Genomic DNA, 24,207 nt, shown 5'->3' with positions numbered 1-24,207 from the left:
ATATAACTTGCTATATACTCTGGATTGTTTTTGTTTGTTTGGCTCATCCTAGGGCTTAAACTTTGGTCCTGGACACTGTCACTGAGCTTCTTTACTCTAGGCTTTAGCCTAGAGTACCGCTTTAGCCACAGCCCCACTTTTGGCTTTTACTAGAGATAAGTCTCGCTGACTTTCCTGCCTGGGCTGGCTTCGAACTGCAGTCTTCTGATCTCCGCCTCCTGAGTAGCTAGGATTACAGAGATCAGCCACTGGCTCCCGCCTTACTTTTGTATTTAAAAAAACAACAACAAAAAGCAAGAAAAACTTTCTCTATATAAAGATAGCTGAGCTTTTAACTTTCATAATAGATATAAATTAAAACAGGGATTTCCAAAGTGTTATCACCAGACACACATCATCTGGAGATTTGCTAGGCATGAAGTCTCTGGCCAGGCCCGCCCGAGGCTCTGGGAGTGAGCCTGTCGCCTGCATTTCCCCATGGTCTTCATGTAAGATTGTGTCACTTCCTAACTGTGGAGGACCACCAAGTTATGATGAGAAGTTTTTTGAAATATGTTCATTTCCAATCATTGGAAATTACTACCTTAGCAATTATAAAATGTGTTTGAAATATTGTGAAACTTTATTTCATAGAAAAACTTCTTACTGTTAACATTAATAATAGAATGGGAGGAATTTAAGCCATTTAAGCTCATGAGAGCTTATTAAGACTATAAAAATGAATGTCATTGTTGTTGTTAGGCTCCCAAACATCTGGTTTTCGTCAGGAAGGAGACCCTCACAGAAGTTTCCAGGGGTCAACTGTGGGGCTGCAACTTGAATTCTGGGCTCCCACTCCCATACACTGGAATTCTATCGAGGCCTCTCTGGCCTTCTAACAGAGCTCAGATGTGCCTAAACTCCTCGCCATCTTATTTCTCTTCCATGGGGGACTCTGGCTCCTGTCTGGGGCATTAAAGCAGTGGTCTAGAACTTCTGAAAGTCTTTGCATTGAGATAAAGTGGCTTCATGAGAAAATGAACACAAATAAGATAATCAAGCACTGATTAAATTTGTCACTATTCTTGGGGTTCTGTGTGAGCACTGTCAGCCAACACTACATTTACTCAAGGCATCTGGCCTTGGAAGATACTTCATGAAGCTTCCCTACTCCTTGACCATGACCCTTCCTCTAAGTGGAAGTTCCCTACCTTAACACCTCATTATAAGGCAGTCATATAGAGAATGACCTCCTATATATTTAAGTACTTTTTTATTCCCATTCAGTCCATTTAGGGTACACGTTTTCTGGCCTATGAGAGATGGTCTTGATTCTGTGGTGAGATCAAAACTGTCTTTTCCACGTGTAGGCTTAGGTGAGGGCGAATGTTAGTGTGTCCACAGTAGTGAAATGTCCATTCACATTTAATTGTAACGCTAAAGTTAAGACTCAAAGTCAGTCCTTAGCAGAGATTTTATATTTTTAAAAGTCTCAGGCTGGGAATATGGCTTAGTGGCAAGAGTGGTTGCCACGTATACATGAAGCCCAGGGTTCGATTCCTCAGCACCACATAATCAGAAAAGGCCAGAGGTGGCCCTGTGGCTCAAGTGGTAGAGTGCTAGCCTTGAGCAAAAAGAAGCTAGGGACAGTGCTCAAGTCCAAGCCCCAGGACAGGCTGAGAAAAAAAAAAAAAAAGGTCTCAAAAGTTAAAAGTTACTTATAGTGTGTCCATTTATTTGTCCAGCAACATTTCGTGCCTACCTTATAAGGTTGTGGTGATAATTGAAACATGGAAAGGATTAAAGCACTGTGCTTTGAATTTAGAAATATATATTTGAGAAAACTTATTGTAAGGAAGAATGACTTATAATGATGGTGAAATGCATAGGGAATAGTTATTAACATGTAAATAGAATGCATAACATGGCAATATGTTATAATATAACATAGTCTATCATTTTGCACACCTTTTTAAATTGTTTTTATTTTCAAGTAGATTAATGATTCATTTTTTAAATGGTAGTGAAAGAAGATTCACTTTAGTATAATAATTGAAAATTTTTTAAATTTTCTATCCTTACTGAAATTTTTCTTAAAATTTACTAGAATTCTTCTTTGCTTTTAAAAGTTGAATTTGTATAGATAATTTATTTTTGTTTGACTGTTAATAGTAATTTTTTTTTTGCCAGGCACATTGGAGTATGTCTATAATCCTAGCTACTTAGGAAGCAGAGGCAGTAGATCATTGGTAATTGGTAGTCTTGCAAAAATAAACTTTTTTTCATTTTGGAGCTGATATCGAAACTTGAACTGAGGGCCTGGGCACTGCCCTTAGCTTTGTTGTTCAAGACTAGCACCCAAACACTTGAGCCACAGTTCCACTTCTAGCTTCTTGAAGGTTAATTGATGAGAGCCTAACAGACTTTTCTACTCAGGCTGAGTTGGAACCACGCACCTTAGTATCTTGAATTATAGGTGTGAATCACAAATGCCCAGTTAATAAAATACTTTTTAAAAAAGAAGAATAAAGTACTCACTTGTATTCATCCATTTGGGGTAGGGAGAAAAACAAAAATCTCCTTATAGGAAATTCCGTATTAACTTATCTTTACATAATATCTTCAACTTTATGCTGGAGTTAGGATGAGCTTATCTTCTGTTCTAAAGGAGCAATGTAAATATTAATTGACGCAGTTATCATACAAGAATTAAAGATCTGATGGTATCTGGCCTCCTTTGCCCAACAAAGGGAATAAAAGAGAGAAAACATAGGTGAGCTGGAGATCACACTTGCACTGTAGTTTTGTTGCCACTATAATTCATGATTGTCACTGAAAAGCAGATATAAATATAGCTACAGCTGGATCTGACTCTGTTTTCAGAAATGTAATTTTTGGCATGGATCTCAGACAAGATTCCCATGTTCTTTTCCTAAGGAAAAATTAAAATTCATGCTTAGTGGAAACTGAACATATCTCAAGTTCTTCGTGTTTAGGTTGCACTCCATAAACAAAGAGGGGGGGAAAAAGACATTGGAAACCATTGTCTCTTGAGGACTGATGTTTTTCACGCTGTTTTCTTCTTGTTACTTATCAAGAAAAAAAAATCTAGATTTGCTATCAGAGTCTTTCATTCTTTTCAGTAAAATACTTTTGATCTTCTACAAATTTGTGTCAGTTATGGCCTTTATTTGTACCTTTATATCTAAGAGGAGCAGGAATTCTGTTTGTGCTTGTTTTAAAATGAGGGCCTCAAATATTTTCTAACCAACATCAAAATAGGTGTTTTACACAACTTTTTTCTTCCAACTGCACTTGTTATTTTTGTTTTGTTGCTGAGCATTTAATCCAGGCTCTTTCACATTCTAAGCACATTCTATACCACTGAGGCCTATTCCCTCCTCCTATGTGTTTTCATATTATGTCCATATCAGACTATAAATGTTAAGAAATGATTCTGTTAAGATAAAAACATAGAGGTATTTGAACTAATTGTGATAGGATTCCTCTAGAATAAGTTAATCATTCAGTTCTTATTCTACCACAGGCCTTAAAATGAAAAAAAAAGTGCAGACTTTATTGCAAAGGTACATTTTTAGAGCAACAACTTTAGAAGCGGTGGTTCATTTGACAAAAGTTGTAATATGTCCAGTAGGTGGCGCCAACATTCTCCTAAAAAAGAAAATACTGTCTATTGATTTAAGTAGACTACTTGGTAAAAGAAATGACACTATTTAAGTAGAATAAAATAATCTTCAAGACATTTTCTTTTTTAGAAAATGTTAAAAAGAAAATATTGGAAGAAGGTGAAGTGGCAGTTTATTTTGGATGTACCAAATATGTCTATATCAAATTAACCTAGAAAAACTGTAATGTGTGGTAGCATATGGATAATCACAGATATCACAAGGTCAGTTTGAATAAAAAGTATCTGGGACCTGAAATTCTGAATACATTGGGTAAATGTACGAGATTTTTTTCCTTCTAATGACTCTGACTTGTATTTTTCAGTTTATTCTGTATGCAGAGATAGAATTGTTATGAATATAGATTTAAAAGTAAACAATTTTTAAATGAAGTTTTTGAGATTCAGTTAAAGAAAAAATTAAACATAAAAATCTAGTCGAGTGATTTCTTACCCTATTCAACATGGGTTCCATATTATTACTACTGGCTTTATCATTCATCACACATCTCTAAATGAATGTAAGAGAGGAACTACATATCAAACATATCATTGTCTGGGCTAGGTTGTGGCTTACCTGTAGAGTGCTTGCCTAGGATGCAAGAAGCCCTGGGTTCGATTCCTCAGCACCACATAAACAGAAAAGGCCAGAGTGGTGCTGTGGCTCCAGTTCAAGCCCCAGGGCTGGCAAAAAAAAAAAAAAAAGTATAATTTTCTGAAGAAGTCTAATTTATGATTGGTTAATACAGTTTCATAAGAACTAAGGTTGGGCTCATGTCTGTAATCTTAGCTACTCTGGAGGCTGAGATCTAAGGAATGCAGTTCAGAGCCAGCCTGAGAAGGAAAATCTGTGAGCTTCTTATCTCCAATTAAGTATAAAAAAAGTTGAAGTGTAGCTCAAGTGGTAAAGCACTACCTTTGAGCACAAAAGCTCAGGAAACTTTTTTTTTTTGCCAGTCCTGGGGCTTCAACTCAGGGGCCTGAGCACTGTCCCTGGCTTTTTTTTTTTTTTTTTTTTCTCAAGGCTAACACTCTGCCACTTGAGCCACAGCACCACTTCTGACCCTTTTGTATTGAGGAATCGAACCCAGGGCTTCATGTATATGAGGCAAGCACTCTTGCCACTAGGCCATATTCCCAGCCCAAAATCTCAGAGGCAGTTTCCAGTCCTTGAGTTCAAGACAGAGGCTAGGAAATTAAAAAAAAAAAAAAGAAGAACCTAATGTACCCACAGCCTTACATATGAAACTGTATCCCCTCTGTACATCACTTTGACAATAAATAAGGCATTATTAAAAAAAAAAAAAGGACAAACCATTCCAAAAGCAATACTTAAAAAAAAGAAAAAACTAGCCAGTTACCCGTGGCTATGGAAGTGGAACTGTGGCTTACATAGTAGAGTGCTAGGGATTAAAAAAAAAATGCTAATTCAGTAGCTTGAAAACATAGGTCCTATATAGAAACTTTGCTTTTGTCTGATGAATAGAAAGCACAGTTTTGTTGTAATTTATGTAACATAGATATCCTTTGTGTTTGAGAAGGATGTACATAAGTTTTCTCTTGCTGTTCCAAAGGTCTTCTCTTAAATGAAAGACAAAGTTGAGAAAGTCATTACCCATTCTCAGTCCCAGTTTGCTGAGTCCTTCAAATACAGTAGGTTAAATATTTTTCTGTGTGTTCTTCCATTACTACTAATGGTTACTCCTAACAATAGTAGCTGGATTTATGTTGCATTCTACACTCCTCTAATATGCATCATTCTAATTATTCTAATGTTCCTTGCATAATCAGAGCAAATATTATTGTCCCTGTTTTACAAATGAGAGTAGTAAAACTCAGCAGTTTCAAAGGACACTAGACCTAAAAGAATCATTCATGTGTTATCTCTTCTATATGTATTTCTCTACTTGACTTCCTTTCTCCATCATAGCCTTCTCTCCAGATGATTTTCATCTCTATTTTGGAAGAAAGATGTGTGCATTCTATTTGCTCCTATGAAAAGGAAAATCTATTACTTAAATGCTCCTTTTGCCCTCTGTTCCTTCCATCCTAACTTTTATTTATTTTTGTTTTACCCACTTGCCTGATACGTTAATTGTGCCTTGAAGAGGCATTGCCAAGAGGGTATTACCTATTCTTGGCCTCTACCTCCTATAGACAGACAGACAGACAGACAATCTGCCATGGGCAGGGGTACGTCTTGGATGGCCTGTCCTGTCCATGATAGGACTATAGAGATCGGATCTAATAATTAATATTTGTATCAATATTAGAGTTGCTGTCTTATCTTTCGATTTGTCAGCTTTTTTACCTGAAGTTCATTTGTTTCCAACTCAAGCAAAGAAATGATGAATTCCTTGGGCTTTTCAACACTTGCAGAAATACAGTCCAACAATCTGCATATGTCAAAGTTCTTTTCAAAAGCACATTAGTGGGGGTTAGAAATTTAGTACCATGTTGAGATGTTTAGATGTAAAAATATTCCCTCTTCCATTTTTTTTGGCAGAAAGGCCTTGTGATGCTGTGAGATTGGGGCCATTTTCAGCCCTGGCTTAGAAGCCCTAGAAATCCCTTGTTGGCACATGGATGGGAAGTTCACAGATACCTCAAACTCTGCCTGCTGTCATAGCAGCTGCTCAGTGCCTCCCTTCTGCTTTGATCTTCTGCCTTAAGTTAAATCTTAGCATAACATTCTGGGGCTAAAATTACATGAATATGCTTGCTCCTAGTAAGTACCCGCATAACAATCTTATGGAAAATCCAAAGGCTATTCAAAATTTAGCCTTTATTTTGTCATCTTCATTTTTGCCAAACATTTTATTCACTGTATTTTTATTATAATTGTTTTTCGTGACTAAACTAGCACTAGTCACTCCACAAATGCTATGGAGTATCTGCCATGAGAAGCAAGGCATGGAAATGGACAATATGGGTGGAATGAGCAGCCACCCACATGATCCTCTCCTCACAGAGTTTTCAGTCTGTGCTGGAAATAGACCTGGCTGTGGGAGCAATGTCCTCTTGTCCCCTAACGCACGCAGTAAAGTTCTATGAGCTCATTAGACATGTCAGGGAGAACAACTCTAGCAAAATGACACTCCATCTTGGGGGATGAATGGGGAATGTGGCACTCCAAAGCCCCATAAACGTGAAGTTAGTGTTGAAAACTGGGTGACACTGTAAGATGTACCAGGTCGATGTTGAAGAGCAGATGCCTTGCAAACAATTCAAGGAGTAGGGGGAACCCAGTGAGAATTTGTATTTGAGGTGAAAGTGAACCCAGAAAGTATTCAAAGATCTCATTACAATGTTTGTAGATTTGAACTAGGCAGAATGTCTACAACCAGCTGACTCATCCAGAATGCAAAAAGGGACAATTAGAGAAAGGTTTTTAAAAAGCAAGAGCAAAGCTAAGACACAGACTTACAGAAAGCCCTTTGAGGGACATCTGGGTTGATTCCACATCTTGGCTATGATAAATAATGTTGCAATAAACACACAGTTGCTTTGTTGAATGGCAAAAACTTAATACATAACTTCAAATTAAGAAGAGTGAGGGAAGGATGGGGTAGAAGGGGTAGATGAGAATGTTGAAAGGGATGGCATTGATCACGAGGTACTGTATTCATAAACTGCATTGTTGAATGGCAACTCCTTTGTACAACAACTTAAAGATAATAAAAGTATTTAAAGAACAGGAAGTTCAAATCTTTATAGATTCTTAGAAAATGTTTGGCAGAAGTAAAGAAAAATATAGCTTAATTTTAACTAATATATGAGTTAATTTCAAATAGAATGTTAAAAACTCCTATGATTTTTATTGCATGAAGTCTCAGCAGTAATATAATCTAGTTAATTCTGAAACTGTGTATGAAAAAGTATGACTACCACAAGCTATTCCACGCACACAAAAGGATGCTTTTCTATTTTGGAGTCACATTTAGTGGCCCACCATACACACCTCTTTTTTCTGTAATGCCTCCTATCTAGATTTTGCAAAACACAATGTCGAAAACACTGAATCCCAAACTGTCTTCTCAAGGATTTTGTTTCTAAGGGTCCCAAACTGTCTTCTCAAGGATTTTGTTTCTAAGGGTCCCAAACTGTCTTCTCAAGGATTTTGTTTCTAAGAATGTAGATAGTTCTTCAAATGAGCATTTCACTTGGAATCCTCACTCCTAGGAAGGTTGACCAGATGCCACCATTTGCAGAGAAGGAAACTGAAGGTTTATGTTTTGCAGGTCTGGGATTTTCTATATTGTATCCAGTGTTCAACAATAGTTGATTGTTTCACTTTACTTCAAGAATATGATGCCCCACTCACATTTCCTGAGAGAGGAAAACATCTACAGAAATATTTGGGCTTGAGGGAAAATCATTTCCTTTCAGTTCTCGGGCTCCTGGGACCCTTTTGGCCAAGCAGAGAATATTCTTCCCTTCAGAATCAAGCTGGATCCCCAGGGGAATGGAGAGATTTTCACAAACTGCATCCTCTTCCTTCTTGAGGACAGGACCCCAGGCTTAGTTCTCTGCAGATTTGCACAGTCAGAGCAGAGAAGGCTGCTGTTTGCTTTACATTGCCCCTGCCTTCTGCTTGGGATACAGCTTACCATCAGCATGGAAATCACTCATTTTATTTGCCTTTGGGAAAAATATTGAAACATCTGCAGGTGAAAAGAATTTAAGACCACCTAAATTTGAGAAACCATGTTTTGGTAAAATACTCCATTTGGCGGTAAAATATAATAAGGCAATATAGTGCTCAGTTAGCTCCATTCCTCAGGATGTGCATATTTTGAAGCATGTTATATGCCATAAATATATACAGATTTGTCAAGTAAAAATTGATTTTCTAAATGAAAGTATCTATATAACTTTGTAAATACTAGCACTGGAGAGATTGTAAGCCATTAAAATATTAAAATATATATTAGGATATTTTTTGTGTTGCCTAACCAAGTGACCAAAACATCCACATTGACCAATGGCCAAAGATAAAGATTAGGAAAAGACTTTTTTTATTTTTGTCTATTGTTTTTCCTTTTTCCTTTCATTTTTCTGTGGTGCAGAGGTTTTCTGTGTCGCCCAGGCTGGCCTGGAACCTCAGATCCTTCTGCTTCTGCCTTGAATGCTAGGATAACAAAGGGATATGTATGTCTGACTAGGACACTTGTCTTTTTAATGGATACTCTCTCTGTACAGTTTTAGTTGGTTAAGTTGTTAGGCTTGTATTTAACTATTTAAATGTACTTTTTATAGATCAGCTGCTTATGTCATTGTCTCAGTTTGGTTCAGTTTTCAGGTGATAGTCCAAGGGGGAGGAGGAAAATGGCAGGGGAACAATGAGAGAGGAGGTAACAAGTTAGATAAGAAATGTACTTGCTTTAAGTATGAAATTGTAACCCCTCTGTACATCACTTTGACAATAAAGAAATAATTTTTTTTAAAAGAATGGAATGGACATTTATGATCTTCCTGGGTGGGCAAGTTGCTTCTGTTCTTTTCCTAAGTGGTTTCTCAGCAAGGCAATTTTTCATTTTTTTTGGTCGTTTCTGGGGCTCAAGGCTAGTGCTCTACGACTTGAGCCACAGTGCCACTTCCGGTTTTCTGATGGTTAATTGGAGATAAGAGTCTCACAACCTTTCCTGCCCTGCCTGGCCTTGAATGGTGATCTCAGATTTCAGCCTCCTGACTAGCTAGTATTACAGGTATGAGCCACTGGCACAGGACTTTAACATGTCTGTCACACCTATCTGAGGATGCTAAATTCTGCTGCGATTTAACTGATATTTAACTATTAGGGGAAAGTATTCACAAAAAAGGAGAGCAATTTTTGTGTTACTGATTCTGCAAAACATAATATCTAAGATAAATGAAAAACACTCATTTAAGTTTGCTATTGTCTACCTCTTGTTTATATAACACAGAAATTTAACCTTTCGCTGAGCCACCAGAGTTTTGGGTTATTTTTCTGTTCACTCCACCTGTCGTGGAATTTGGTTTGTGGAAGAACCTTTCCTTTGCAACCCCAAGTACTCTTTCCTATTAGAGTTCACAAACAAGTACAGGGACCAAGTGAGAAAGTATTTACTTCTAGATTTCATGATGTCTAGGTCACAGTGTTGCCTTGAATCAGTTTCTTTTCTGTCTTTAGCTGAAAACAAAACCAGAAAAGGGGGAAGGGGGGCTTAATCTTGTGGAGTTAAAGAAAAGAAAGAATGTGGTGAAAGGAAGATTCCTTTTATGCATCAAACAAACGTGTAGGCATTGACTGAAAGTGCCTGAGGGCATTTGGTCCCTATTGGTTTTCACATCAAATGCAATGGTGCCCACAGATAGCCTGTATTGTTGTCAGTTAAATGGGATCATGAGTGTCTGAAAGGTGTTTGAGAATGAACCGAAAATCATTTTCACAAGTGGATGATTACTTCTGCCACATGTTAACCGAACTCTATCAGAATGGAGCAGCTTTTTGAGCCTGCATTAATTGCTCTTTCAACCTTGACTGAGGTTTCTCTTTAAGAAAGCCCTTTCCAGGACTAAACTACTCTATATATTGATTTTTTTTTTCTTTCTTTCTGTATTTTCCCTTGAAAAATGAAGCCTTGTAAAAGAAAAGGCTTTATCATTCAACATGTAGATTGATTGTTCCATTTCTTTGAATAAAAAGGTAGAATCATAAGTGATCTGTCCAAATAGTCCTTTTTTCCTCGAAGCAGTGAATAATTCTCATCTTCTATATACAATTATGTTTTTCAAATATTCATTAGTGATGATTTTTCATCATAAAGTAAAACCATGAACTCTCACAGCATGGATTCAGAACAAATAAATTGTCATATTCTCCTTTCTATTAGAACTGTATGCCACCACCCTAATTGAAATGAAACTACAATATTTGGTAATACATTTGGAGAATTTTTGTGTGTTGAAGTATCCTTTTGAACAATGTTTGAGTTAGAAAAAGTTCTTATAAAGCACCTTTAAAGTATTTGGTTATATAAGTTCATTATTTCACATGACCATTTACTATTTGAATCGTGGAATAGTTAGATTCAGAGTAAACTAGATCCTTACTTCTCCTAGAACAATCCATATTATAGTTTAAACATTGTGGGAGGAAGATGAGTTGAATCTCTCAAGTTTTAAAACTAATCAGAAAATGAGTTCCTCAAATTTCATTAATTTTATGAGTATATGTATACCAGCAAAGAATATATTGCATTTATAAAAATCCATAATATATTAGTAAAACTCATTTCTGATGGTTTGGCTAAAAAGGAAGAAATCACAAAATATTTATTACATTTTAATCTAGCTTTTAAAATGCATTTTCAAAGGGTACTTACAAAATCAAGCATTTAAACTAGTTTCTAAGAATGAAAGAGTTACTTCTGATAAAAAATAAAAGAGATAAATTATTTCTTCAAAATCCAAAAAGTTATCTAGCAATTATCATGGAATATTTTCCCTTTAATCTTTCTTTTTTTTTCCTTTAATCTTTCTTGAGGTTTATTAGCAAACTTCATTTTATTCAGTAGATCTGTTGTCAAAAGCCATCTTATTACTTGAATATATATTGTTAATGACTAGAATGCATCTAAAGAAAAGTTTGAATTTCTTTTCTCATGGGCTACTCTAAGGGATTTCATAGCAACTAGTTTTTCCACAAATGAAAACCTTGAGAATTAGCTATTGAGTGTTTTCCAGTTGCTTGGTTAGCAGATGATACTTAAGAAGTAAGAAGCCATACAGAAACAGTCATACAATTACAAACAAAATACTCTTGTTGGTACTTTTCTGAGTTGATGATTAGCCATTTTCATAAAATAAAATAATCAAATGGGTAAATATCCAAATTCTTTTACATGCTCTTCATTTAGACTGTTCTATAACAACATATTTTCAATGTATAATCAAATTCTTCAAGTTCAATTTCCTGTGTCTCTGCTATTTAAGGATATAATATCACCTTAGGATGGTTTAGAATCATCAAAAAAGTCACAGATAAGTGAAACATTGATACACTGGTTGTTTTCTTGTGCCTCGTTTCATAATCATGATCCTTATATTTCTTTGAAATGAATAATGTCTCCATTAGAAATAAACCGAGCCAAGGCAGTAATACTTTTAGATTGTTGCTGTGTTTATCCTGAGTTATGAAACCAAATGCTCCAAGGCTTTGCTCTTATGTGTTAATCCAAGCATTGTGTCTGTGCTGCTAATTTCTTTGTTGCCTAATCCTATGTAATAAGAGAAGATTTTAAAGTTAAGCGGGCAATTTTTTTTTATTCAAAGGGAGTAACTTCTTAACACTTAAGTTGGATGTAAGGATGAAAGCAAACACTTTCAAATAGCAGCTGACTACTTACTTTTAAAGAGTTCCAAATACTCTAGTTACATGGGTATTGTGATGTATTGGAAATTTTTCAATGTGAAAAGTGTTATATTTAGTGCAAACTAACACTGGCAGTAGTGCTTGGGAAAGATGTGCAACAGAATATCTCCTTTTTCCCTTTTAATTCCTGGGACTTAGGAGTATGGCTCAAGTAGTAGAATGCTAGCTGTGCAAGTACAAAACTCTGGGTTCAATTCTCAATACTGTAAACAACCACTACAACAAATGTTGGCTTTGGTTTAAATTTAGTTATGGAACTTTTTGCCTTAAGGTATATTCTAATAGAGTACCAAATAAGGGAACATGATTATGAAAATTGCTTTTGTTTATATTTCATTTTGCATGTTTTTCTGACTTAACTGAAAGAAGAGTAGAAAAAAAATTTTTCTGTAAAACCAAATTCTATAGGCTGATGAAAATGAATAGTATTGTCTGTAATACTCTCCCTACACACGTACACACACACACACACACACACACACACACACACACACTCCTGCTTTCGTTTCACAATGTAAACTATCTTTCAAAATAATAATGGTGTGTCTCCAGATTGACAGGCATTTGGCAGGTCTGATGAACATATCCTTATAAAAAAAATACTTTCTTGACATGATCATTCAATATAGGGGAAGCTAACAATTGCTCAACATGTTGTAGAACGTTCTAGAATGGAAAAGCTATAGATTCGAACCACTAGCAAATGCATAGTACAGTGGTCAAGGTCTGTCACTCCATGATGACATTTTTCTTGAATGATATTCTTCCATGCCATTATTTGACAGAATTCTATCCTTACATTTCATAAAGTGACAAAAATATGATTCTTAAACTTAAAAATATACTGGGATATTTGTTGTGAAGCAGATTTCTGACAAAATAAATAGCTGTCAAGGATTGTTTAATTAATGCTATTGCCACTATCTACTTAGTCCTATTAGCTGAACTTTCTTTTTTTTTTACAGAATTATGCATTTATAATTGATGCTTTTTAATAATAACCCCAAGATGCTGTAAGGCCTTCTCTGAATCATTGGAGAAAGATCAAATTACATTTAACAATGATAGAAAGTCAATTTACTGTGTGTAAATTCTCTAAAAACCAGTATTGATGTAGGTACAGTCACTCATTTCTCAGTAATTAAGGAATAATCAGTAATTGTTTGTTATCTAAGTACCAGGAACAATAAAACACAATATCAAAATGCATGCAATGGTTGCATATTTCTTAGAAATTATAATAAAAATCATTGGGACTTTTAAAAACCTTAAAATAAGTTATCTGTTACCTAGCATTAAATATTTTAAGAAATAAATAAGTAAACAGAAAGATGACCCAGTAACAGACCTAGGCATGGATTGGTAAAGAGGGAATATATCTTGATTTCTGAAAAGTATTTTTCTAGTAAATGGATTATTTAGTGATTACCAAATGCTCAGATAATTGAGCTCCATTTTTCCCAACCTCAACCTTATACTGAAACCATCCAAATGACAGGACTAGCTGTCCTCAAAGAATTTAGTCTGTGCCCAATTTTAAAATTTGAGATGAGCTTTGAAAATTGGAAATATCATTAAGCCTTTTAATTCTTCCTACTGTTTAAAGACCAGGTCTTTGTCTTTGATCCCTGAGTATTCCATTTGCCAGAAGTACTTAGAGAGGCATGAGAACATCCCCTAACTATTTAATAATTGTAAGCTTTTTTCTAATTACAAGAACAAGATGTACTCTCACCAATTGTTAGTTATAATCAAAGTACCAGACCCACTTTGGAAAATAATTTGGTTGATTCTTATCCATTTAGACATCTATTTTCAATACAACACAGTAACCCTACTTTCTGTTAACTTGCACTGTGAGCATGTGACACACAAACACTTATGTACAAGTGATTGCAGCAGCTTTGTTTTTGATAAAAATGGAGAAAGAAATCAAATGTCATCAACTGGTGAAAAGATAAATTTGTTCAGTGTGATATACTGTTTCACAATACAAAGGAATGGGCTCTAGAGACCTCCAACAAAGGTGAATCTCAGATCATACAGGGCTGGGGAACCATTATTCTGACCTGGGATATTTGGATATTTATCCCATCATTAGGAAGCCATACAAGATTGTCAATACAGGCAGATATTGTGGGTAGCCAATGAGAAGCTTTGAAGAAGTATATGTATTTTTCCTGCCATGTCCCAGACGATTTCCCTGGCTTGGATGTTCCCCACTTCTGCAAGAATTCATACACAGAAGAATTCCAGTTACATATATTCCAGAATGTGAAGAATCATGAGATTAGGCATCAAATTAGTGGTTGCCAGAGCTGAGGATATTTTTAAAGGGGTGGGGGAAGGGATTAGTCCCAAAAGACATGTGAGAACTTTATAGAGTTAGCAACATTCCATAAATTGTTTGTGATGTTGGTCATTGGTTATTTCAAGCCACCAAATTGTACACCTAACACAGGTATACCTAAAACAGGTGAGATTTATTCTAATTAAACTATTCCAATAAAACCTTACTGAAAATAAGCAAAAAGACATCATCATCAGTATAGAAACTGTGCAATATAGAAAGGCATAAAGGAGGATAGGAAATGTGTCTTTAGTCTCATCATTCAGATATTAACTACATGTTTAACATTTTAATATTTTCTAGATTTTTCTGTGTGTGCAATAGGCATTCATGTGATTGTGTTCTTTAAGAGTTTTCTATGCTAATAATTATTTCTCAGCATAACTTTTTATGATGACCAAATTATATAAGTTTTGGGCTGGGAATATGGCCTAGAGGTAGAGTCCTTGGTTCCCTAATCATATAAGTTGTAAATTGTTTAAGAATATTTGTTTTAAGCCTTGTAGAACATTTTTTTGGCTGTACTAGGATTTGAACTCAGGGCTTCAAAGATGCTAAACAAACAAATGTCATTCCACTGAGCCACAATTCAGGCCTCATGCTTTATTTTGTCTTCAGCTAGGGTCATGCTCTTTTTATTTATAGGCTCTATCCTTGGACCACCGCCTCTTACCTGCATCTCCCAGTTAGCTGGGGTGCAGTCATTCACCAGCTCTTGTTAAAACTCTTTTTTTCTTCATCTTTTATTTTAAAATACTTCCCTTATTCCAAGAATCTGCTTTCATACCAGTGAAAACGCAGCTAGACAATAATATTTGCAACCTACTCAGAGACCTTCTTGTTATGGTAGGGAAAAAAAAGCCAAATTGTTGAAGTGGAATTTAATGTATTATTCTTATTCAGCATGGTTCTCTATTCTGATGTATTTCCACTCATGTCCATGATTTACATCAGAATTTTATCTAGAAAATAGGAAAAATTTACAAGGACAGAATATTATATTGTTCTGCATAGCTTTTATAACATTTCTTTATAAATAATCTTTTAATGACTGACTTCTTTTCTTAAGTAGAGAATCAGTTAAAAAAAATCCTGTGACTAGTTGGTTTCTAGATATGTTTGGCCCAACTGTCATTACTGTATTTGAATTATTGTTTGATTGAATTACTTCTTAAAATGTAGCAGCCCCAAATGCTTCAAGGCCCAGCATTCAAAGAGTAACCTTGGTTCCAGTTCCCAATACTCATTCATTGTATTTCTTATACCATTTCAACCTACTCCTAAATGCAGCATGTGTGCAGTGCCCACTCCTCTGCTTTCTGTCTTCAGAAAAGCCATACGTTTTCATTCTGTCTCTGCTAAGCAAGCTATCTTTGGGAATGCTGTTGCTACAGTCTATTCCTCTTCATATATGAATCCTACTGTCACCAAGATGCACATAAACTTGCTTGTGGCCTTGCTGCTTTAGGTATCACTCTTCACCTTCACTTGCATACGACCCAGCTGCCTGGCAATCTGCAAAGGGAGACACTGTGAATGTTCTGAAAGGCAGGCTGTGGTCACAGACAGAGGTGATTTCTAATGCCTTCTGTGGCTCCTGGGCAGCTATTGGATGCACATCTTGCTAGTGCACTTTTGATAGAGGGCATGTGTCATGTCCACAGTAGCGAGCTCCTGAGGTCAGTGCTGTTAACCCTGTAAAAGGAGCTTGAGTGTGTGCATTTCAGGAGAGGGAAATTATATAGGAAAGACAGAAAGAGAGCAGCTGGACACCTATCACTAGAAGCACAGATGAGAAATTAGAGGCTAGAGCAAAGGTGTATACAGAGTTTTAAGAAGACCTTGAAAGGAAGCCGTGAACAGGGAGAGCAAGAGCAGTCAGTAGACATCTCTGCAAGTCACATGGCTTCCACAAGCACACAGGACAGTAGGAAAGACATCCTGAGAGCCAGATAGTTCACAAATACTTAGCTAGCTGGTGTCTCTGAAAGCAAATACAGAATCGACTTGGGCCATTTAGGAGAGGCTCTCAATGCAAGAGCTCGATTGTTTCTGTTTTGACTTTTAATAACCTGCTCCACAGGGTTATTATTATATTTAAGTAGTTGTACAAAGGAGTTGCCATTCAACAAGCAGTTTATAAATACAATGTGTTTGTATCAGTGTCCCCTTTTTTCAACATCTTCACCCAACTCTCCCCCACCCACCTTTTCTATCACTTGTTCTCAAAATTATCTTTGTCATTGTACAAAGGACATGCCATAATACAAGCAGTTTATGAATAAAATGAATCTTGACCAGTGTCACCTCCTTCAATATTCTCACCCCCCCCCCCTTGGACACACACCTTCCCTTGCTTAATTTTGTGGTCTATACAATGAATTCTTGATCCCATTCTTCTCCCCTACTCCCATTCATTTTTCTATCCCTCTACTCTTCGCCTCACCACCACCCCCTCCCAGATGTACCCATTTCCTTATTGGACTTGGACCTAGTCTTTCTAAAAGATTGTACTATTTCAGCTCTCCATAGAGTCTCTTATACTTAGTTAATTCATTTGTAACCACTTGCATATGGCCCATCCCAGCAGTAATTACTTCTAGGTTTATAGGTACATTCTATCTTCGACAAATGAGGGAAACCATGCAACTTTTGTTTCTCTGGGTCTGACTAATGTCCGTTTTAAGCCTAATTCTGAATTTTGGAATTAAAAAGGACAAGTAAGGCAAGTTTTAAATCTACCACAACTCAAATAAACTGTTGCTAAATATGTTGAAGTTTTTTTAATACCCCTTTTATCAATTCCAGATTACTAAGTATGAATATTGTATTGAATTATTTTAATTTAATTTTATTGTCAAGGTGATATACAGAGGGGTTACAGTTACATACGTAAGGTAGTAAGTACATTTCTTGTCAAACTTGAATTTTGACATATTTTCCCCCTCAATAACATTATATAATGAAAAAAAATCTCTGTTTTCTGAATCTTATTTAAAGCATGTGTTCAGTGGAAATACAGTATTTCTATAAATATGTCAACATTTGAAAAATAATTCCTTTGCTATTGAGCATTCAAGTAGCACCTAATTTTTTAGCAATATAAACGATACTGTACCCATGTAGCATAATAGATTTTTATGGGCATCTCTGATTAACCAGTACTTTCAGGAAGAAAAGATAGGACTATGTCTATGTATGGCAGGCTACCCTGCAGGTAGATGGTCTTACATTGCTCTGCTATTGATAGTGAATAAGTGTCCAGTTATCCCAACACTACCTAACATCCCATATTACTCTTTCTTTTTGAAAGGAAACAGAGGGTACATTTGTTTCATTTACCCAAAATAATTATTTCAGTGAGACAGAAACTAAAATTTCAGCTTTGAAAATTGTGGGAGAAATTCTGGAGACATTATGTCCCTAAATAAATTTTGTCAACCACATTTTTAAAAATACTTACTGCATGTAAATGAAGTTGGCTTGAATAATCACTGCACTACTTAAGCTTCCCCTCAAATTACTATAAAACGTTGAAAAATATTTCCTCCTTGTATATGTATGTGAGCTCATCTCAGGACTTAAAAGACCTGACTGTGGCCCTTGGGCTATGTTACTCAGAGCCAGCAACCTTCAACTTGAGCCACAGTGTGACTTATTTTATTTTATCTTGTGCCTGAACTGGGGGTTGAATTCAGTGCTGTATTTACTTGCTTAGATCTACTACTTGAGCCACAGTTCTACTTCCAGCTTTTTTTGGCTTATTGAAAATAAGAGTGTTATGGACTTTCCTTCCCTGGCTAGCTTTCAACTGTGATCCTCAGATCTCAGCCTCCTGAATAGCTATGATTACAAGCAAGAAGAACCTGGCAGAAAAATATTTAACTTTAAAATTTGACCTAATTTCCACTTTTGTAGAAGATATATATGGTTTCATGGTGTAATTTTAATAGCTCTTTCCTCAATTAGCTTACCTTGATTAATTTTCCATTTTATCTGGCGGGATAATTCAGCGTATCCTCTCTATATTGATTAAAAACAGAAAAGGTAAGCCAAGTGCTGGTGGCTCATGCCTGTAATCCTAGCTACTCAGAAGGCTGAGATCTAAGGATTGAAGTTGGAAGCCAACACAGGTAGAAAAGTCCCCATGAGACTCATCTCCATGCCTCCAAGCCACACAACCAAGAAAATGGAAAAGAAAGGGGAAAAAAACACCAAACCAGACATTCTGTTCTCAAGTGATTGACCACATTAGGCCCTTCAATTCAAATGGCAGTTGTTGATGAGGAATTAAGAACCACAGCTGGCATGGTCTATAATCCCAGCTATGTGGAAGCCTGTGAACAAGATAATTTTGGACAGGAAGTTTCCAAGATTCAATCTCACCTAATAAAAAGGCAAGATGTGGTAATGTGTGCCAGTCATCCCAACAAGGCAGAGAACATAAATAAAAGGATCGTGGTTCCCACTGATCCTGGGGAAAAGAAGTATTTGAAAAACTATATGAAAGCAAAAAAGGGCTGAGGTTGTGGTTCAGGTGGTTAGGGTACCTGGGTAGCAAGCATTGTGGCCCTTAGCTTTAAATCCCAGCACTGCCAAAAGAAAAGAAAATTCAAAGCAATGGCTGAAATGATATTAAAATGCATAGTATCATCTTCAGTGTTAGCTGAATTTCATAGTTTAAAAATTGTGGAGTGAGAAGCTTCCCTAAGTCAGAGAAGACTGTAAGGTGATGGTTCCGCCGGGCCCTTGGGAATGAGCAGAATCCAGTGCTAACAGGTGACAGGGCCAGGAAGGGAGCTGGGATTGGTGCAGGCATATCTTGTGGTCACCTGGCTGGTCACTCTGTGACTGACTGCAGCCAGTTCCTCCTCAGGAGACTCTCTCCACTCTGTTGTCTAAGAACTAAAGTATTCAGTACCATGCCTTTCACTCAGAGCTTCGGTGTCCCCTAAAAAGGGAGGACACGAATAAAATTCCAACTGGTTCTTTGATTATCTTTTCTGACTCCTACTTTGCTCAATTTGTGGACTGACACGTGGATAAGCCACATAGATCAATTCCTTTTCGAGAACAGAAACAACTCCGTCACTTTGTCACACAGAACCTGCAGGTTACCTCAGATTCCAAACAAACTCAACTATGCCTTTATCAGGCTGGCCTCAAAGATAAATCCTGTGGGAGAAATGTGACTCCACAGAACCACAAAAATACTTGTTTTGTAAACGTGTTATTTTTGCTTGTTTGTCTTTCTTACCAGATATCTATATGCCCTTGGACAGAAGGTTTGGAAAAGATGGAAAAAACGTTACTTTGTTCTTGTTCAGGTCAGTCACTTCTATCTCTCTTTTTTTCCTGTTTCTTCTTTTTCTTCACTCTAATACAGTGATTCTCAAATATTTATTTGCCTGGGTTACATTGATCAAGAGCTCCCCTGTTCAAAATGCAAACTAGAAATAATCTTACATACTTTATTTAAAAAATAAAACTCAACAAATTCTTTGTGTGTCAACACAAACATTTTACTTCAAATACCTGTTCATGATTGTAAGCCAGTTAATGAAATGATTATTGTTTTTGCTTTTGTATCTTTCTCTACATTGTATGGTGCAATAGAATGTAACTGTGTTTGTTCTCCTATAGGCTTTTTGTTCACTCTTTTGCAAAATCAGATGAAATATAGTCTTTGGAAAGCTCCACTCAACACTCATGAGCGAATAAGTGTGAAAAAGGCAAAAAAAAAAAAACAAAAAAAAAAACCTTCTGAGTATTGTGGTAAAATAGTTTTGACCTCGAAGACCCACTGAAAGGACCTGCAGATTCCATGCACACAGCAGCAGTGTCCTGACATTCCATAGCTGGATATTATCTGTTTAATTGCTCATTCTGTACAAATGCCATATTGCTTATTCACAGAAATACACTTTTAAATTAACTTCACTGAGCTGTTTGTTAGGGACTGAATTTTGCACCTAAGAGGCTTATTGAAATATATGTTTGAGCTAACTTGTTAAAATTGTCGATAACCTTTGTTCCTAAATTATACTCATTACATTAAATATACATGTTTGAAGCATAATGCTCTAAACACTAGTCATTGTATGCCAAGATAAAGATCAAGTAATTTCATTCTCAGTGGAAACATATGAACAGAGTCTCACTCTTGGAATTCTTAATACAACACAGTCTGTAAAATCTCATTGATTCCAACTACACATTAAGCAAGCTTAACTGGGCTAGTCAGAAATGACATGGTGAAATGCCAGGATAGGGTTGCTAACATTTGCTATCTTCCAGAGATGTAGCCATCCATCAATTGCTGAATAAAATTACTTTATTGATGTCTCGTAATAACATGGCATCTTCATGAAAAGTGTAAAATTTCAGTCAAAAATAATTTTATCAGCATGGCAGAGAGACAGTCTCATTTTTGTCTTCACTAATAAAGTATATGTACACACTTGCACACAAAAGACCACCTTTAGATATAAAGCTCAAACATTAAGTCAAGTTACCCTGTTCAGAGTTCTCAGTGATCTATCTTCCTAACCCTATACCCACAAAACAATCATTTGGCACAAGAATTTAAATGCATTCAGAGGGAAATTTGATTGTAATTTTTCTGGGTATTTTAATTTTATTCCTAGCTTGGTTTGACAAATTTGTTCTAGTGATTTGTCTTTGTCAGATCTTCTAAAGCATTTGACTGATTTTTTTAACTAGAAGTAGAAACTTAATTTTCAGTAATTTCATACCTTTAGTAGAGGTTGTTACTAGATAAAACTACCTTGGGAGAAAACTTAGATAATTTGTAGTAAACAGAGTTTAATTAGCAGAGGTGTTTGTGTGAGTGTGTGTGTGTGTATGTGTGTGTGTGTGTGTGTGTGTGTTAGATTAATCCAGTACAGATAATTTGAATTCATGATTATATTTTAATGTCTGGATAGAGGCCTAAGTTAGTCTGCAGAGTTTGCTAAATGACTGTGGGCTAAAAGAATTTCTAATATATGGATTGTTTTCAGTATTTATAACAATCTGATAACTGAAAGACAGCCTTTCATAGGCCAGTATTGAGAGGTCATATGGAAACTTGTACTCTTAACTAGGTAAGATTAAAGATCATCTTTGCTCCTTATCTTCCTTTCAAGCACATGATCTTAATAATCAAAAGTTACAGCACCAACAGTAATACTTTGATTATCACTCTAGAGTTTAGAAATGACAGAAAGAATTAGAGTATGTTGAGATCACAAATTGATCTGTCTTTAGGGAAGATTAACTGTGAAACTGAAAGATCGGCAGATAACTAAAATATGTATTTGACATTTTAAAAGGAAAAATCCAATTTAAATCGAAGTAGGTGGTAAGCCCATATGTTCCATAATTGAGATTTAGAGGAAAAATACTACCATGAATATAACAAATTTGAATTTATTCTGTTTATAATATCATCTTAAAATGTAAAGTCATATCAGTATATATGATGCAAAATAAAGGTACATATGTAGGCTCCTAGTCACACAGAGAATCCCATATTCAAAGCCCCTAAGGTTTGGAAATATACATGCCAACACTGACAACTTGTTGAAGTTTCAAACACAATTGAATCTTCTTTTTCAATTCCAACTTTAATGGAAAGACAAATTGAATGCTTTTACTTCAAAATAAAGATGGATATGTATGGAGATTCGATGAGAATGACCTATTGGGAGGAATCGGGTAGTTTTTATTAGTATTTTTAAAGACAGCTCTTGTTCTATCCACACACAGCTTGTCGGTCCATACCTGCAGGCTGCATTATTGAAAGGTGAAGGAGTCGTTATTCCTAGGGAGGAGAATATATCCTGCTGTGTCTGCTGCTGCCATCGGCAGAATGGTGCTCTGGTGATAATGTGAATCTCATCACCACTTGTGAGTGTGGATTATATGAGCGATATAGCTGGAGACCCAGCCATCAGCCAGGAATTTGTACTCATAAAAATTGACTGAGAGTCCAGTTTGGCCAGCTGTAAAGTCATTGTTCGAAGTGAACACTCGAGGAGCCTCTGAGGTGAAAAGACTTTCCCAAGACTCATATCAACATTGGAATTGGAGGCAAAGATGTCTATTTGAATTATACTCAAAAATATGGGAAAGCATAAATTATTTGTTAATGTTAGGTACCTAACCACAGTTTTTTGCCATTTTTTTTCAAATTTTTATTATCAAACTGATGTACAGAGAGGTTACAGTTTCATACATTAGGCATTGGATACATTACTTGTACTGTTTGTTACCTCGTCCCTCATACCCCCCTCCCTTTCCCTTTCCCTCCATGAGGTGTTCAGTTCACTTACACCAAACAGTTTTGCAAGTATTGCTTTTGTAGTTGTTTTTCTTTTTTTACCCTGTGTCTCTCAATTTTGGTATGAAGATAAATTTGGAGTTATGACAAATTGGAACAGTGATTTTGAAAAAATATACTGGAAGACTTATCAAAATAACACTTATCCATTTTTTATATTAGGTTTGTATAACTGGGATTTAGTATCATTGGTACAAAAGACTTATGAAACTAGTCTTATAATAAAAACATTTGATAGCTTTAAATTTTATTTAAGGTTCAACCAAATGGAATTGTTTCTTCTATGTTCATTTAACACCTATTCAAATTACTATATGTGTGTGAAGTATTGTATATTCTGTAATATATCAAAATATCTTTTTATTATTATATTTTATTATCTTAAGCAGTTGTGCCATTCAACAAATCAGTTGATGAGTACAATGCAGCTTGATCAATGTCACCTCTTTCATCGTTTTCCAAATCCCTTCCAGTTCAACCCATCCCCAACCCACCCCTTCAGTTTTCCTAGTTTCATAGGAAAATTAAATACTATGACTGCAAAAATTCTGAAGCACTTACATTGTAACATAATCATTTCTATCTGTAACCTGATATTTTAAGCAATTACTTTGTGGCACGCATTTGTGCAAAGCACTTTTACAGCAATGACTTATTTAACACTAAGTGTTACCTGTTTAAGTGTTATTGTTACCATCCTTGAACAACTAAGAACTATATAATTTTCCCCAGATTCATTTAGCACAGGTTAGAGTCAAGCAGACCCAGTACTGCAGACTATCGAGACAAAGCTCTTATTTCCTCTGCTTGATTACATTAATGCACACACTACAGTGAATCTGAAGAAAAGCACACAGATGAACAATGGCTGTGGATCATTCAGATCATGACATGCAAAGCAATGTTACTACATTAGAGAAATAGCCAGGGAGTGATGGCATAAAGAGCCCTCTGCTCAAGATGGCCACTTCCTACAATGACATCACTAGAAACTGAAGTACACATCTATGTTGTTTTGGCCCCGTATCAAGCATTCCCTGCTTGTTGTCGGTGTGTCAGAATCATGACTTGAAGTTGGTGCAAACAACAGCAGGCTCTCAAGACAAAATGTTAATTACACATCAGCTGAGTTGGCACAGGATGTAAACAGTCAGCCATGCCACTGCCACTGAGTGATCTGTGCATGCTGCAGACATAGGCGGCACACTGTTAGTAAGATACCATCAGAATTTGCTTTGAACATAAAGAAATGGCTGCCTCTGCCTTGCTGGTTTCTGAGAGTTCCAGCACACGTGCAGCCCCAGTGAGGCAGTGCAAACTCCTGTGTTGAGTATGCCATTTCCTGCATGCAGAATGTGAAGTTAGTGATTGGGATCAAAGTTAGTTCGAGACATCAGCTGATGTTTGTTTTGAGCAGTAGGGTAATAGGAAGTAAATAAACACACTTCTTT

At 36.1% G+C, this 24,207-nt stretch overlaps 1 protein-coding gene across 6 annotated transcripts in view; it reads left to right on the top strand.

The window, feature by feature from the left end:
- Positions 1-24,207, top strand: part of Cadps2 (calcium dependent secretion activator 2) — a 418,215-nt gene that overhangs the window by 237,589 nt on the left and 156,419 nt on the right. For all 6 annotated transcript variants that reach the window (XM_048340139.1, XM_048340138.1, XM_048340137.1 and 3 more), the window contains exon 9: positions 19,673-19,739. In XM_048340139.1, the coding sequence (XP_048196096.1) occupies positions 19,673-19,739 (67 nt within the window). The remainder of the gene's footprint in view (positions 1-19,672; positions 19,740-24,207) is intronic.

The sequence above is a fragment of the Perognathus longimembris genome, chromosome 2 (assembly GCF_023159225.1).
Source record: "Perognathus longimembris pacificus isolate PPM17 chromosome 2, ASM2315922v1, whole genome shotgun sequence".
Lineage (NCBI taxonomy): Eukaryota > Metazoa > Chordata > Mammalia > Rodentia > Heteromyidae > Perognathus > Perognathus longimembris.
Note: the sequence above shows the minus strand (reverse complement) of the source record. Positions and strands in the feature narration are given on the sequence as shown.